The sequence below is a fragment of the Schistosoma mansoni genome, chromosome 3 (genome assembly GCF_000237925.1).
Source record: "Schistosoma mansoni strain Puerto Rico chromosome 3, complete genome".
Lineage (NCBI taxonomy): Eukaryota > Metazoa > Platyhelminthes > Trematoda > Strigeidida > Schistosomatidae > Schistosoma > Schistosoma mansoni.
In genome coordinates, this window is record NC_031497.1 from 14,618,599 (window position 1) to 14,636,528 (window position 17,930).

General features: G+C 35.5%; 1 protein-coding gene across 1 annotated transcript; it reads left to right on the forward strand.

Annotated features, from left to right (window-relative positions):
- Positions 1-184: 184 nt before the first annotated feature.
- On the forward strand, positions 185-15,748 carry Smp_168760 (hypothetical protein; the record flags this gene model as incomplete). Its single annotated transcript, XM_018799359.1, has 7 exons — positions 185-231; positions 1,510-1,682; positions 7,932-8,254; positions 8,909-9,164; positions 9,270-9,400; positions 13,140-13,241; positions 15,491-15,748. The coding sequence occupies 7 exons, from the start codon at positions 185-187 to the stop codon at positions 15,746-15,748; spliced, it is 1,290 nt and encodes a 429-aa protein (XP_018651156.1).
- Positions 15,749-17,930: the final 2,182 nt, after the last annotated feature.

Genomic DNA, 17,930 nt, shown 5'->3' on the forward strand with positions numbered 1-17,930 from the left:
TTAACTGAAACAGATGTTCCTTAAGATCCTACCATATCAAGGAGGCTAATTGTGAGGAGATATTACAAAAACTCGCTGTTGACTACTACGGAGAATGGCTACGTGGAACTGCACTTATTTATAACTGACTAACGAGCCAATGTAGGGATATTGGGTTTTGATCTTATGGGTTGATCGGTCAGAGATGAATATAAAGATCACTAGGACACAGATTGAGCACTCGTGCCTTAGGTTAGTTCGAAACTTTCATTATTCCTTTATCTCTTTTACAGCACAAATAGTATAGTGTGTGTTTGTGATAACTGCTTTACACGGATGATAGATTTAGAGAAAATGTTGATGTCCGTCTAAAATAGAGATTCTTTTAAGGTCGCTTTAACACATTTTTGAGTATACTTACGGGTCGATGTCCAAGAGTGGTTACTTAAGAAAACTACTTGCTTTGCCCCTGATAACAACGGCCCACAATGAATAATCTACTTGTATACATTGTTAAGTTAATGTTGCCGTTTATTTGGTCAGACAGTATCTTTCCTTGTGTTAGTTAAGAACAAGTGTTTGTCAGAGAAAAATAGTCATCTTTGGTGTTTATGAGATCCTTAAGATACTCGTAGTGTTCATTATAGTCCCTTGCTAATATGATTACTTTGCCTTATGCAGTTAACTTGATGGCTTTCAGTAAGATTTGTTTTCGATCTCATATGAGTTCTAGTTAGTGGGCTCGTAAGCTTTGTTCAAGGAATACTTTTAAGTCCACATAATACTAGTATTTCAAGTAATTCAAAGGTGACCATTAATTGAAAACCGTTCAAAAGTCTCCCTTTTCCCCTTAGACTTAGTGTTTCATCTACATCTATACACCGTGTATACACTCTTTGTCTCCCCTTAAATCGTGAGATTAAACTTGCTTTATATCTTTCTTTCTGTACTACATCCTTATACACAATCTATCTTTTATGTATTACTACCATTGAAGTAACTACTATGAATTCCGTGTTCATCTTATGCTAATGAGGTGTGGCAACTTAGACCGATGCATATATGTGCCTGCTCCCACGTTGTAGCTGACTGATACACCGTGTAGGGCTGATGGGCGGATACTCTGACTTCCATAGATGGATTATAGCAGTTCATAGATTCAGCATTTGCGACTAAGTGAGTAACCGTACTTATGTCCTGTGTGTGTCTAATATTGATAAAATCCATTAATTATTCGTATATTTGTTTTAATTAGAGGTAGCTTTTCCGACTTGGTTTGACGATCGAGTCCTGGTTTATTTTTTGTTGTTACCAATCATTACATGAATTTACACCCGAGAATCAATGTTAAGAATTTCAGAATTAAACAATGTATTAGCACAACAAAGTAGGGAGGCCTTTGACGATAATGTGAACCGATTGGTTTGTAAAATGTCAATTCGTTATCTCAGTGTCTTAAGTAGTCTGTTCAGTCGTTTTCTTCATATATATACATATACTTTGATTTTCTTATTACATTTTTGTATTCAGTCCTTCCAGTCATACTGTTTATTTACAACAACGTGGTTATAATAATCCGATTTTTTATAACAAATTATGTCTAACAACTGGCGGTGTTCCGCGGCTTATTGATCCGAAGCATCCATATGTTATTGGTCTAAGGGATACAGAGAGTATCAAAACATTTCAACACCGTCTACTGGGTAAGCACATAGTTTTTAATAGATTATGCTAAAATACTCCGCGTGTATTAATGTTGTCATTATTCGTATAATATAGGTGATTTAATCTTATTGTTTGAGGAGACTGACATAAAGAAATTATTTTACAACAACTGACCAGCAGTGAGACATATTCGATCTACATTCTAGGCCTTCCTGGAACTGACTGATCATTCTTAAATAATGTACATATACATTGAGTTTGATTGTAATAAGTAGTGTTTGAGCATTACAATAGTTTTTATTGTGCAATTAAACGTACGAGTCGTGTTGCTGATTTTTTAAGATCTATGTAGCTGTGTTAGCATTGTTCATTTTACTCTAATTTAGATGCCTTTGGACTATTTATCTGCACCCTAAAAGTTGATATATTATGAGGTAATGAATTTTTCCCAGTTTTTATTTTTTATCCAATTAAGTTGTGGGACTTGATCGTCATAGCTTGTTAGGATGTTCTACACTTTCTAACAAATTGCTTATCTCACTGACTCAAAAAATTCATTCCTTTAATAAATTTAGATAGTGCAATAAGATGAAGCTTGTCAGAACTATGTGATATGTTAACGCAATACATTTCAAAAAATCTGATAACACATTTATTTGTTAGTTTAAAAATCCCCATAGATAATTCAAAAATGAACAATATTTGAGCGAACAATTGTTTTCAATAACTTCATCATCAGGCTCTACAGTTATAAGTCCATAATTATAATATTTTACAAAGTCCAAAATGAGGCATGTATTAATTAATTTGACAATGTTATATGTTAAAAATGGTAAACGTTTGCATCTGTTACGACATATATATACTTTAAAATTGTGTTGTTTGTAAATTAGAAAGGTCATTTAATAAAGGTCAAAATGATTTGCACTAAAGCGTCTAGTCACAATCGATATAATAGTAATTTAGAAAAAATGAAAATGCAAAAAATTGTGTGAATAAAGTGCATAGTAGGAGAATTTCATCTTGTCAATTGAGATAATAATGATAAATAGTAATAGTAATAATAATAAAAGGGATGTTATCAAGATAATTACGATAAAGGAATTGGGAATGATGGATGTGAAGATTAAGATAGAGGTGATCAACAAAAAAGGAAGAAAAGAAAAAAAAACGGGGGAGGTTTATAATATTTAGTTTAGGAATCCGGTGATCCAGTCGTAGGCCAAGGTAAACATAGTGGCTGGATATACTTTTTCTGGATTCATAAGTTTGGTTTTCTGGAGTTGATCCAGATGGCTTCGGCTATGTAAAGTAATCGTAATCTAGCTCTTTGAGGAAGAGTTTTCGGAACTTGATATAAAACAGAGAAGGCTTCCTCTATTTTGATATGATGTTCACTGTCTACCAAGTGAGAAAGGATGGCGCTGTTAATGGATTTAGTGACTCCTTTTCCCAACCATGCTGGTACATGTTCACGAATACGCAAGGATAAAGCCCTCTGAGTACGGCCTATGTAACTAGCTCCACAGGAGCAGTTGAATTGGTATACACACATGGAAGAGCCCATCTTCGGTAACACATTTATTTGTTAAGAGCACTTACATAAAAAAATGAAAAATCAACCAGAAAATGGTGGCTAAGAAGAAACAAAGATAATAACCAAGACAATGTGAAAAATAATCTGTAACACACCACATTATTTCCTTCATTATGTTTTTCCCTCTTACCTTCTATTGGTCTAGTTTAATTTTCATTTCAATTATCATGGCAAGATCATCATCTGTTACAGTCAACAAAATAAGGAAGTAGTTTTTGTGGTAGCTGTTAGATAAATTGATACGATTATTGAATTTGATCGGGATAACTAAACTGATAATTTATTTGACGGAGTACTTCCCCAGGTCTCAACTAAATGGATTTCAGAAATTAGCCAACTGGTCGAGTCTCAGAGTAAACATCAACATATGGATAAAAGTTGTCAAAGGGATATAAATTATATTAAAATATGTTCCTTGTGGGATTGTTGGGGAATGCTAATTGCCTATTTCTAACCAATCAACTGCAGCGGATACTTGGAGAAGACTCTAGAATCTTGTTATATAAAAACCATAAATATACTAATGTTTTTCTTATTGTGATTCCTACTTTCATTCAACCTTGTTATTTGTAATATAATTACGTTCCTGTTCAACCGTGTTCTGATTTGGGGACTTGTTAAGTGAAGTAGTGTCCAAGAATACTAAGTAATAGGAGTACCTGGGTCGCAAAAAGAGAAATTATAACAGTGGCAATGAAGAAAAAGGAAAACATATTCAAGATGCCGATATCAGATGACCAGCTCAACCTAATACTACAACAACAGCAAGCACAACTTGATGCACAAATGCGGTTGTCAGAAGAATAGGATTCTGTAACCAAGGTAACGCGTGGAAGACTCAATCGCTAATATGTAGGTTATGAATTAATAAGCATGCACGCTACAGTGGCCATATATTGCCAAAGTTACCTCGAGAGCTCAGTTTTAAGGAGACGGTAATTCAATTGTCAGAGATATTCGTTGAATCATCCTCATTGTTTAGAATTCTATGTCAGTGTCTAAATTTGGTGAAGCGTGAAGCCGATGAATGTGGTGCTCTAGCAGACGTCGTCAACAGAGAGTGTGAACGGTTCAAGTTACGCTCATTGACAGAAGACCAATTTAAATGCCTAATATTCATCAAAGTTCTTCAGTCACAACAAGATGCTGAGATCAGGACTAGATTTTTAACTCGACTGGATCAAGATCCAAACGTCACACTCAGGATACTGACAGATGAGTGTATAGGGCTACAGAACATCAGACACGACGTGTTGATCGAACAGGTAAATCCTAATTTAACATGCAGTAGTGTCAATGCTGTTACTAGGTTAAAATCTCAGAAGCCGAGAACAACTCATAACAAACCAACGACTGCATGTTGGTTATGTGGTGATTGGCATTACGTACGATTCTGTCCATTTAAGAAGCATAAATGTCAGATATGCAGCAGACGTGGACATATCACCCTATTGTCTAGAGAAACGTGCAATTCGCTTGGGAAACCACCCATGAAGTCATCTAAGAAGACTGCTAAAACACATCAGGAGGAGTGCTAAAACTGTAGAGGAATATGCTATCTAACCGAACGATCAGCCCTTGATCTTCTTGGTCTAGTTATGTAAAAAAAACTTTGAACAATGGATATACTCGTTAACAGTGTCTGTAAAGTGCCGTATTCATCATTGGACAACTCGATACTTACGAAGAAGACAGGTGTAAAGTTGTCTCTGTTTTTGAGAATGGTCTTGGTCACTGCATTAAGATGAAGGCTCATTTACCAATGGAACTAGATGCCAAACCTATTTTTCGTCCGAGACGTCCTGTATTATATTGTGCTCTTGAACAAGTCGATCAGGAACTTAATCATTTGAAACAAGCTGCTGTAATCCAACCAGTCAACTACTTTTCATGTGCCGCACCAGTCGTAATGATTAAGAAGGTCGATAGAACTATACGCATATGTGCCGATTTCTCAACCGGTTTAAACACTGCATTAGATGCATATCAGTATCCATTACAAGTTCCTGAAGACCTGTGTGCTAAGCTTAATGATGGAACATGTTTCGCGAAAATATACTTCTTCGATGCTTATCTGCAAGTTGAAGTAGATCATAATTGTAGAGAGCTTCTGACTATCAACATTCATCGAGGGTTATTTCAATATACCCACCTACCATTTGACATTAGAACCGCACTTGCCATCTTTCAGCAAATAATGGATACGGTATTATCAGGTATACCTGAAACAGCAGCTTATCTAGATGATATCAAAGTTATAGGTTCAACTGACAGTGAACTTTATGGTCGACTACATCAAGTTCTTAACCAAGTGATGGGGCATGTTTTCCTACTAAGTGATGAAAAGTGTATCTTCTTCATGCATTCGATCGAATACATTGGTTTGATCTTAGATAAGAACGGTCGCCGGCCAGACCCTGCCAACATAGAAACAGTTCAGAAGATGTCTGCAAGAAATGATGTTCGCTCATTAAGATCCTTCTTGAAATTAACTAGTCATTACAGCACATTTCTGCCTGAAATGCATTGAGTGAGAGGTCCCCTGAATGAATTGCTGTCAAAAGGCGAACTCTAGCAGTGGTCAGTAGGATGCCAAACATCTTTTGACAAATTCAAATCGATGCTCAGCTTAAAGCTTCTTTTGACACACTTCGATCCCAGCTTGGGAATTGTTGTTGCATCTGATGCCTCCAGTCATGGAGTTGGAGCAGTGATATCTCACATGTTTCCGGACAAATCAGAAAAGACAATTGCTCATGCTGCTAGATTAATCACCAGCTCCTCGGAGCTTCAGCAGTCTTATCAGCGCAGACTATCTCTCTCAATCATCCATGACTGAGTTTTGTTTGCCGAACTTGCCATAATTCCAAAGAAGTTGCAACTAACAGTGTTTGAACAGTTGTACACAGGACATACTAGAATCAATCGTATGAAAGCGCTAGCACGAAGTTATGTAAACTGGCCACAATTAGATACCCAACTGGAGCAGCTGTCCCGTTCGTGTACAAAATGTGCATTGGCAACAACAGTACCGCGAAAAGCAGAGTTGCAATCATGGCCAATATCACAGTCACCGTGGCAGTGCATACATTTAGACTTCACTGGTCCATTCCATGGACAAACTTACCTTCTGGTAGTTGATGCATACAGCAAGTGGAACATCCAACAGCAAGCTGCACAGTTAGAAAATTGCGGCAATTATTCAGTCGTTTCGGGGTCCCAGAATTGATAGTTAGCGACAATGGAACACAGATTACGTCTTTTATATTCTCAGAATTTTGTCGTCAGAATGGAATCAATCATATCCGAACACCTCCATTGCATCCCCAATCCAATGGTCAAGTGGAAGGCTTTGTCAGTACGTTTAAAAATGCTCTGAAAAAATCTAAAGGAGAGGGTACCACCGAAGAGATCTTAGAGAGGTTCCTGCTTATTTATCGCTCTACACCGAACTCTCAGATGATTAACGGGTTCTCCAGCAGAAGCTGTACTTGGCAGAAAAATACGAACATATTTCGATGTCATCCGTCCGACGCCAACTCTTCAGCCTCAACAAAACGTATCGATGGAGAAGCATTTCAATCGACACCATGGGGCACAAAGACGATTGTTCACGGTGGGTCAAAAAGTACTTGCTATGGACTATCGTGGTAAACATCCTATGTGGACAGCTGATCGGATCGTGAGACAGAAAGGGAAGGTGGTTTATAAGGTGTCAGTTGGCTCAGAAGTTTGCATACGTCATGATAACTAATTGAAAGCAACTTCGATAGCCAGCAACGAGACTCGACATCGAATACCTCTTGACGTTCTGCTAGACACCTTTGAAATCAAAACATTCGGAACAGTTTCTGTGCAAGCAAAGAGTGATACAACTTCCTTATTACCTAGACGATGGACAAATAGAAAGCACAGGCCAGTCACTCGGTTGCAGTTGGACCCTAGCACCAGATCCCTGTTCAATTGTGTTCTTATTTGGGGACTTGTCGAGTATATTGGTGTCCAAGAATACTAAGCAATAAGAATAGCTGGGTCGTAATAAGGAGAAATATATCTATAAACAGTTATAACTGTGTATGAGAGTGAAATAATAATAATAATAATGGGAGAAATAGTTCAGTTAGGAAAAATACAACTAGAAAGTAAAAGAAATTTGTCACTGAATCACCACTAGCTTCCATTGTGAGCCATATCTGATAACTCTAGCCATTGTATTGCACCATCTCTAGGACCTCAACCAGGGACTTATGAAGGACCAGAAGAAGTCAGTCCTGTACAGCCACGATAGAGTCAATGAAGTTTAGAGTATTTTGATCTTAAGTTATTGTGTCGATTGTTTTAGGTTCATATATATCTCTAATAATCATAAAAGACTTAGAATTTTGGAATTTTATAGGAGTATTAGATCATTAACTTGGTCTTTTTTGTCATGTCTTCAGATGTTAAAAGCTTGATTTATTTGATAAATTAGTGATTTTAGATTTTTAACTATCCATTTGGTGTTCTAGGTATCTCGAGAAATGACACACATTGACTAGGTATTGTTTCCCATTTTTCATTTTCATCTTTGCTTGTTTCCTTACCAGTCCGGTTTGTGGGAGTTTCAAGTTCAATGTTTAGTGGCTAGAAATCCATTATGAATCATCACAAAAATTATGGTACATCTGTTCATTCTGTCTTTTCTACTTAGGCACCCGTCGTATGGTGTTAGTTGGGAACGGAGGTATAGCAACGGAGATTGCACATGAAGTCTCTGGTTGTCAAATTATTTGGGTTATCAAAGACAGTAGCATTAGCACACCATTTCTTGATTCAGTGGCTGCCACATTTTTATTAGAAGCAAGAGAAATATCAAAGCAAAACGATTATGTCGAGAAGAAAACCAAAATCAGTTCCGAACCATCTGGAGATAAAATCCCAGAGGATACACAAATCAGACGCATGCGTTATATTGTGGCTGAGGATGGCCAATCAGAGGATATCCCAAAAACTGCAGAAGATCACCTTATGCTTGTTCCTGATCAACAGCAGCCGTACAAATTGGATATCAGTAAATCATCAGTTGCTGGTGCTGCTCCAGGTCCAGATTGGGCGTATGGGCGCAAATTACATGGTCGACTTGTCAATACAGTCGATGGTAAACTACTTAAAGTATGCATTCGTCAGTATTATATACTTAATGTGTCCATTTTACTAGCTACAAATTACTCAATTGAATTTCTATGGCTTCATGTTTTACTATGTTGTAGAAATGCATATTGAATGATACAATTAGAACAATATTTGAGGATTAAGAATTCATTTTATTTAACTGCTTTTACATCTGATACATACAACTTGATTAAATAAGTAGATAACTTTTATGTGGTGATAAATATACTCACATCTTAAACTCAATACGTAATTATCTATATGTTAATAAAGTTACATTAATGTTAAATTAGGTAGTTGATGGTTAGCATGAGTTGTTTTTTTCACTATGAATATCATCTATTAAGAAGTCCCCTTTTTCGGTCAAAACTTGTCTATATATATATATATATATATATATATATATATATATACTTGTATTAATAAAACTATTTGTTAAACTAAACAGATTAAAATATTATTTATAATTCGGAAAATTTATCACGTATATCTACTTCATTTAATTACTTCTTACAGGTAGTTTATCAAACTAAAATTAAACAGTTTTTATCTCCAAAAGAATTTCATGACTTAAGTAGATTAGAAACCCTGCCTTTTACGGACAAGTCCGATGATAATGTGTCATCCGTTAATGATTGGCCAGTTTATGTAGAGTTAACAAATGGTGAAATTTATGGATGTGATTTAGTTGTAAGTGCAGTTGGCGTTGAAGCAAATTTAAAACCATTAAACAGACTTTCTAGCAACGTGGATAATACTACTCATAATGATGGTAATACTAATAATATTAATAATAAAGGAACTGAGATCACAGAGTCATCTAACTTAAATGCTTTGTTTCGTTGCGCCCCTATGGAACATGGTGGTGGTCTGTTAGTAAATGAACAAATGGAAACAAGTTGGAAAGATGTGTATGCAGCTGGAGACTGTGCATATGCCAATTGGACATGGTCTCCACATTGGTTTCAAATGAAATTATGGAGTCAAGCTAGACAAATGGGATTTCAAGTGAGTTCTCATTGTTATCTGTATACAAATATATGTTATGATGTTCGTTTATTTATGATATTTCTGTATACGTAAAACTGTATGTTCAATTTTTCAAATCTTTTAGAGTATGATGTTAATAGTTTTGTTTAAGTGTAATGCAATTTTACTAAGGAATTCATTAATCACTGACTGGATTGAAAATAATGACAAATTGTACATTTTGAAAATAAGCCCTACAGGAATGAGTATTGATTGAATTTTTCTGGATTTTCTCATGGTTTCATTTTCTGTTTGTGTCTTCCATGAACTTCTGATCATGGTATTTGTTATGATCTTAATGGGATAAAATGTCGTAGATTGTTCGAAGTTGAACAGCAACACCGTTTGATGCCGGCACAGTGGTCTAGAGGTTAAATGTTCCCATGAAACCAGAGGTCCTGGGATCAAGTCCTGGTTTCGGGATCGTGGATGCACACTGTTGAGGAGTCCCACGCTAGGACAAAAAGGCCGTTCAGTGCTTCCAGGTTTTCAATGGCGGCTTAACATTGATCAGTTCATAATTTCAATAAAATGTTAGGGTTCAACTATTTTACATTGTTTTAATTTTATGTGAATTTAATTCTGGGTGATTTTTTTCTAAACGAACTTCTAGTTCACAGATAAAATTATATAATTATTGTTCACATCTTCTACAATTTATTTCGTATACCATAATAAACGTAGAATTTTATTCTATACCTTATTATGTTGTAATATGAATTATTTGTAGTCAGATGACATTAACCCATAAAATAGAAAGTTTGGCTTTTAGAAATAAAGTTTTATGATTACTTTTTATTGTCAGCTACAAGTTGTTATTGATTTAGTTCTTGTTCGGTTTTAAACTAATGTTATTGTAACTTTTCAAAAAACAGTCATTTTTATAAATAAATATTGTTACTTGTGGATTTGAAACTTTAGATCCTGAATAAAATCTTTGGTGCAGTAGCGGTTCTTTCAGTTAGGTATTTCAGTTTCATGTCGCTGTCAATCAATATGAGAGAAAATTCATTTTCTACAAGCATTTGTTAGATTTCTTCGATTCTTCATCTTTGGTGCAAACTCTTCTAGCTTTCGAAAATAGGAAACGTGTTAGGTTTATCTTCCTACTCAATGGAACCTAGCTTTGGAAGTTCGTATATTGTCTATTTCCTTTTGACTTTACATATATTGGTCTTTGTAGAGAGCCGTCCGATCTTCCCCTTGGCTAAACACTGAGCATATGAAATTCGACACTTACCTGTGATTCCAGTGTAATTATAATCTTATTTATGTAAGAATTAAGAGACGAATATTGACACTATTTAAAATACAAAAGCGGATGAAATTAGAAAATTGTTAAAATATTTTTGAAGGAAAGGGTTCGATCAAAGTTAAGCTGAAAACGTTTTCCTATGCGGATAGCCAAGGTAGCGAGAGTGATTGTGCAAACTTCTTTCGAATACAAAGGTTAGGTTTGTGATTATGGATTCCGATAGCTTTTTCAGTGTGCAAAAGACGAACTCGTAGCCATCTGGTAAGTTTGGTGGAATATGGTGGATAACCTTAGAAGTTTTATTCAAGTCAACTTGATGATCTGGGTCCACCAAGTGCTAAAGAATAGAACTCGTAATCACTCTTACCTATTCTTTACTCAACCAAGACGGATAGTGTTCTGCTATGCAATGACGGACTTGTCGAATTGTACGCCCTGTATAGCTGGTTTCACATAGATGCGGCGAATTCAGATAGTTTGTCATTAGTAACGGTTCTTATTATAGGGCAGTTGTAGAGAATGGCATTCAGTCTAGCTGTAGCAAATGTTTTCTTTACCTCCTTTCTTAACCTTTGAGTCACAATTTCTCTGGTAGCATCACTTAGGAATTGTAATTTTAAGAACAATACTTTCTTCGGAACCGTAGATACATTTGGTCTTCTTTTCATCACATTCATGTGTTTGTTGATGAATTTCATTGGATATCCATTCCTTCTAAGCAGGTTACAAATATTATTCAATTAATCCACAACGATGTCATCAGAGCAAATCATTCTAGCACGATGAGTCAGGATCTTTACTAAACTGCTTTTGTATCTGATCGGTACAGAGTATAGAAACGAGTATATTGTCCAACTGTAGGCTTTGTTTATATCCCTCTTTTTAACGTCTCATCTACTTTTCTTGTTAGTTGGACATTTAGAAACGTTAAGTTATTAGTGTTCTTCAATTGGAAAAGAATAATTTGCTTAAAATATTTAATAACATTCATCCATCTATTCCTGATAATCGATTTACCTTTCTAAAGATTCTGTGTAAATTTCTGTTCAGTTTGATGAGTTGCATCTTTTGAAGTTGTTTCTTTAGAGAACTTTGTTATATCCTAGTGAAGACATAAGTACGGGTAACTTCTGGGACCTATTAATAGATTTTTATTCTCTCTATATATTATTATTGTATAACTATTCAGTGATTAGATTTAATCTATATATATTCATCTTATTATAAGCTTTATTTTGACCTATAAATTATTATTATACGATTTACTGTCCCCAAATTATATTCAGTTTATTGCTTATTGTCTCCCACGTTCACAGCCACATTTGGCCTGATATTGTACAAATATTATTTACTATTTTATGGTGTGATGCGGTCTATCTGTTTGGTATATAAACAGAGTATGCTTGAAATAAAGGATTCGCATATCAGAAGCTGTAATTGGTGTTCTGGACTCAACTGGAAGGGCTAGGCGGATAAAAGACCAATAAGGACGCTAGACTACTCATACAGATCGAACGTCATTGATTTGGCAGTGCTAAGATTGGGAAAGTCGTATTTCGATTGGTGAATAAATCACGTGATAAAAGCCGGACATAAAATTATAACAAACTTGCTTGAATGTTTTTAAAGTGGATCATTTATCAATATGATCTTTTCGATCAAAAGGGGTTTTGTGGAGATTTCTTTTCGATCTTTGAGGACGGTCGTTTCCGCCGTATCTAATACTACTTAGATGCTTAAAAGTAGTGTGAAAAGTAAAGAGGACGTCGAACGTTGCTAGACGTTTATCAATTCACGATTAAAAGTGGTATTACACCTTTACACCGTTTTTCCTTGCACATCTGTAACTTTGTGGATCTACGTTAGTTAAATGTACTACTTCATTGGGTAGAATACAAAATTAAATAATGGAACAAAAGTAGGTCGTCTTCATTAGTTTTTGGTCCGGAAGTATTTCTAACCTACTTAAGAGGAGTATGTTATTTACGAAATTGAGAGAACTGAAGGAGAATGTTTGGCGCTTTAACTGGGTTGGTGGACACGGATAGTCCACCTAGGGGAGTTGGAAAACCCTGATTCCAAACCAATGGTGCACATGGGCTCCAGTATCCTGAGGGAACAAATTGCGTATGAATCAATTGTTGGTCACCGGCTACTGTGGGACTGCATCTCTTTATGATTCTCCACTGCCTTGTGGATAAGACCTTTAGGTCAAAGGCTCGGGGTGTGACCTCCTAAGAAAACCACCTGCTTCAGTTTGGGCACCTGGGCAGTATCCCAGCCCTCACACAAATCAAATGAGATCTGTGTGGCGCGCATGTATTGGGTGCGCCTTTGTACGAATATTTATGTGTTTAAATAAATAATAAATAAATTTAAGAGGAGTGCGCTCTTACAATACCGTAAATTTCAATATTTGATTTCCAAGTTTTTTACGCTAATTTTGGTATTTTGTACCTTTAGGCTGCCAAGTCTATGTTTTGTCATAGTCAAGGAGACCACAATATCCCGCTGGATTTTTCTTTCGAACTTTTCACTCATGTGACTTACTTTTTTGGATTTAAGGTGAGTTATTTTTGATACTAGACAATGTATATTGTAGTATAAACGTTTACAGTGAATATTTTTCACTTCACAGTTTCATTTTTCCGTTTTTCATGTGCGTGTTTGTTTGTCATGAACAACTACTGGATGTAATAAAATACTCATGTTCATTTTGCATGCAAGATGAACAGAAAATGTTAGTTAACAAATACTCAAAATTGAACAATGTCGCATGCTTTTTTAGGTGACTTGTTTCGTTTCGAACCAGTTGCTTATATCTGAATCACCATTATTAGTAATCGAATTTTAGTTTGTTTTACTTTGATTGATTATGTATTCACGACAATTCGTCTTATTGCTCTTGAATCTTATTGTAAGTGACCTTACTGAATAAGATTGTACTGAAATCGGTATGTAAAGCTGTTATTTCCGAATTACCACTGTTATAGCTGGGAAATTGGGTCCGTCAGGACTGTTGTAACTGTGTAGCCAACTGTCATATTAGGGGAGTCATCGCTGTTCACACTTGTTACGTAGAACGAAGTTTACACTGAATTGAAACAAGAATATAGTGACCTCAAAATGTCGCAGTGGACGAAGCTCACACCTTTCACCATGACCGAAACTCACAATGAATTGATACGAAAAGTATTGACCTGAATAATGTCATTTTCTTATCTCGTCATATCAGAAATTCAAAGTAGATCACAGCGATTATAAACTCATCTGCGTTCCATATCTGGTTGTGTACTGGATAAATTCTTCATGATTTCACTGTTTCTACTCTTTGTAAAAAGATTAGTTTTTCCTTGTATCTTTCCTTTTTATTGCTATTATTAGTATAATGGTTATTCTTATTGATATTATTTGTGTCTTCTTTTTTCTGATCGCCCTTCTGTTTGCTTTTCACGAAGTATAATAACTCCAATCAACAGACCGTTGACTTAAGCCATATGTTTCTGACCTGTGGTCAGTGAAAGTAGGATTTGATATGTCACTGAGCGAAGACGGGCAAACATTCGACTTACTAACTGATCAATGTTTGAATTCGTTTCTTTTATTGAATTTTACTCTGAACTTGCAGTATGTGTGTGAACTGTTAGTATTTGTGTCAAATCTGTTGTCTGGCCTATACTCTGATTCTATCTATATTTGGTCGCGATTCATATATCTAGTATAACGTGATTCTAATTTGTGTTTTGCGCATCGATCGAGTGTCCAGTTTATTGGTATTGTAGTTTCGATTATAGGTCATTTAATCGTATTATGACATCATGTCGTGGTAAATGAAAATATTCTTGTTCTGTCGTTATATCGGTTCCATTTTTGAATATTTTGTTCACTATCATCTCAATCACCTACATGATTGGATAAGTGAAGCAGTGGCACGATGGTTTTTGCCAGTAGGTTGATGGTTTGAACCTTGCTTTACCTGTTATAGTTTGGGAAGCCTGTTGGTTTTGTAGCGTCTAGCACTATGTCAAGCCCGCATGGGTTATTCCGGGCTCCTGACAGACTAATTTATTTATTCTTCTTGAGTTACATTTCAACCTTGTTAATTATTTGCTTATTAACCTGAGTTGTTTTTATATGAACGTATGTGTGTATATCGCTTAACCGGCTCATCACATATCTTTAGTTTAATTTTGTCTGGCTATAAATATTGGATCACGCTTTATCACATTTAGTTGGCATGTTTACCTTCTCCGGTCTACTTCTCTGCTTTATTTCTCTTACTGTGTGTTTGGGGTAATGAGTATATGAAAGATGCGTATCGGAAAGTCATCCTCATATTTGACTTATTTTATTTCGTTATTCTCTAACACAAATTAAGTCGATAATAACGTACGAGGGTAGACGGCGTTTATGTGTCATTAACAACATCAAACGATCAAATCGAAGTCAGATTAACGGGCCACTAAAGTATCACTGGGCTCTATACAACTACTTCAAAGTTGAGTACATAAACCTGTACGTAGTAAAGATGAATAAAGCTTTTAGTGTTTTTAGGTTCTTTGGGCTCTGGTTAGTTAAATTACATAGAAACATACCAATTTAAATGCTAAAAAAATGTGATCTCTTTCTAATAGGTTAGTATATTTCGCTATTGGTTGCTAATAATCAAACTTAAATTGCCGTGGAGAATTTCATAGGTTTATATATATATATATATATATATATATATATATATATATGTCCTCATGAATTATCAATATTTGTTACCACGCTTTCCGTCATTTGAATGTTTCCGCTCGTTCTTTTCCTTTCAGATTGTTCTCTTGGGTCGTTTCAACGGTCAGGGTATGGATCTATCCGCACCAGATACTTATCTTTTAATGCGTGTTACACGTGGACGAGAATTCATCAAATGTATCATGCAATCGGGTCGTATGCAAGGCGCAATATTAATTGGAGAGACTGATTTAGAAGAAACTTTAGAAAATTTAATTTTAAATCAAATTGATTTGACTAATTTAGAAGATCGTCTTCTTGACCCAGACATTGATTTATCAGATTATTTCGATTAGTAATCTACAATGGGCTCCATTTCTGCTTATATGTATATATATTTATTTTTATGTATGTTACCAATTCGTGTGAATAATTTCTTTGGTTTCCTGTATGCATAAGTATGTGACTATCAGCAGAATAGTAGTTAATTGGTCATGTATATATACACAGAATTAACATCACATTATGTATGCGTGTGATTAAATAAACTACAAATTGTAATGATTGCTTTAATACAATTATTGTGAAGATTTTCTCATTTTATGAAAGTAGAAAGGAGATACATTGTCATTTCTTGACAGTAAACTGACTGAAATAAGATACTACTAACATAGCTCACTTTATCATCTTGTAACGAGAACAAAAAGAAAGATCTCAGTACAATAGCAGTTAGGTACAATAAGATGACTTAATCTAAAAGACGCTCAAAATAAAAAGGTGTAATGATATCATTAATTGAAAGAAAGGAATGAACAAAATTTTATGATTTCATGGAAGGATATTTGTCATTAGAGCAAATAATGATTAACAACTGTCTCCTTTAGAACACATAAATCAGGTTCCTGACACCTGATAGCAATAGCCTCAGCAAACTTTAGATGACTGGAGCTCGGGTGTTTATTAGTCACCTTAAAAGATTGCAATGTATCGATCTGATGTCCTGCGTCTAAGATATGTTTAGTGGTTGCGCTATTTAAAGTAGTTCTCTTATCCGAAGGCTCTTCGGGACATGTTTAAAAATATCCAAGATATGATCTTTCTGCACGACCAATGTGGCAGTTTTGACAAGTACACGTAAATTTGTAGACACAGTTAACAGTAGCGCGAAAGGGGTGATTGTCGACCTTTGACTGGGTTATTAAACATGTTTTATACAGAATTAATAGTTTCGGGCTTCAGGGTAAGTCCTAGTTGATAGAGTGTTAAGCTTCCTGTTGATTGTACTTGCGACGTCATGAACTTTGATGTTGAGATTTACAAATATTGGTTGTTTAGTGATTGTAGTCACATCCGCTTTGTTTACTTTAGTTTTCTTATATTTATCAATAAATTTAGCCAACGCCACAATAATCTGTCGACGAATAGCTCAATAACCGTAAATATATTAACCTTTATTGGTCTAGGGTCTAGTTTCGCCTTCAGTCCAATAGGCAGATAGAACTCGAACATAGTAAGTACCGCACAACCGTAACTCTAAAATCTTGTGACAGTATATAGTAAATAACTGACTACGTAGGAATATAAATAGGGAGTTACATTACGTGTATGTGAGTACTTTATAAGTGAAGGAAAACTTAATAATAGGTCCGTGGTTAATTAAAAATAGCCCTTAGGCGTGTGAATGTAGACAGTCACATAGAAAGAAGTCCGAAAAGTGGTGGTGGATAAGTACACTGAATATACACTCTAAAATTTAAAACTGTGTCGCAAATATGAATCATTTCTTAGTAGCTAATTATCAAGGGTAGTCCAGAATTCGTCATAGGACCTTCAGAATTCACACAGCATTACCGTCACTTAGAGTAGAGAAAGATTTTTGAGTTGTCATTGTACTCAGAACTGCTGGAGGTTAGTTTAAAGAGTCACTGGAGCACAGCGTGTACTTATTTTGTAGGTCTCTTGTTGTTGGATCCACGTAGCAGAGTTATTTCGTAACATGGACTATAAGATAAGATATGCATCACACACAAATTCTCCACCACAATTATGTGCACATAGACGAAAATGGAGAGTGGATGCGCATAATGCATTTTGGGTTTAAGTCGTTCTCTGTAGGGACAGCACATAAAGGGTAACATATTTGGATATAAACGAAATGAATCGCGAAGTGTAGCGTAGAAAAATAAGAATTTAAATAGGATGTGTGTTTGATTCATTGAGATAGGCTTAAACTCATGTCACACTTGGTGTCAAGCCTTTGGTTTCTATCATCACAATGAGCCTACCAATTTAATGTATCTCTCCTCGTCTATCAAATAAACAGTTAGTAACTTAGCCAAACGATGCCTCATCTACTCACCATTAGATGTTTTCTAACCTGATGCCACTCCAGCTGGTAAACCACGTCAAGATAGGCTGTAACTTGTTGCGTATAACGTATTACCAAGTTTCTTCAGTTTGTGTAGATCTAAACCTTTCATTGGCTAATCTGCTCTTCAGTATTATTTTTTCGAGATTCAATCCTTAGCGAGAATTGAC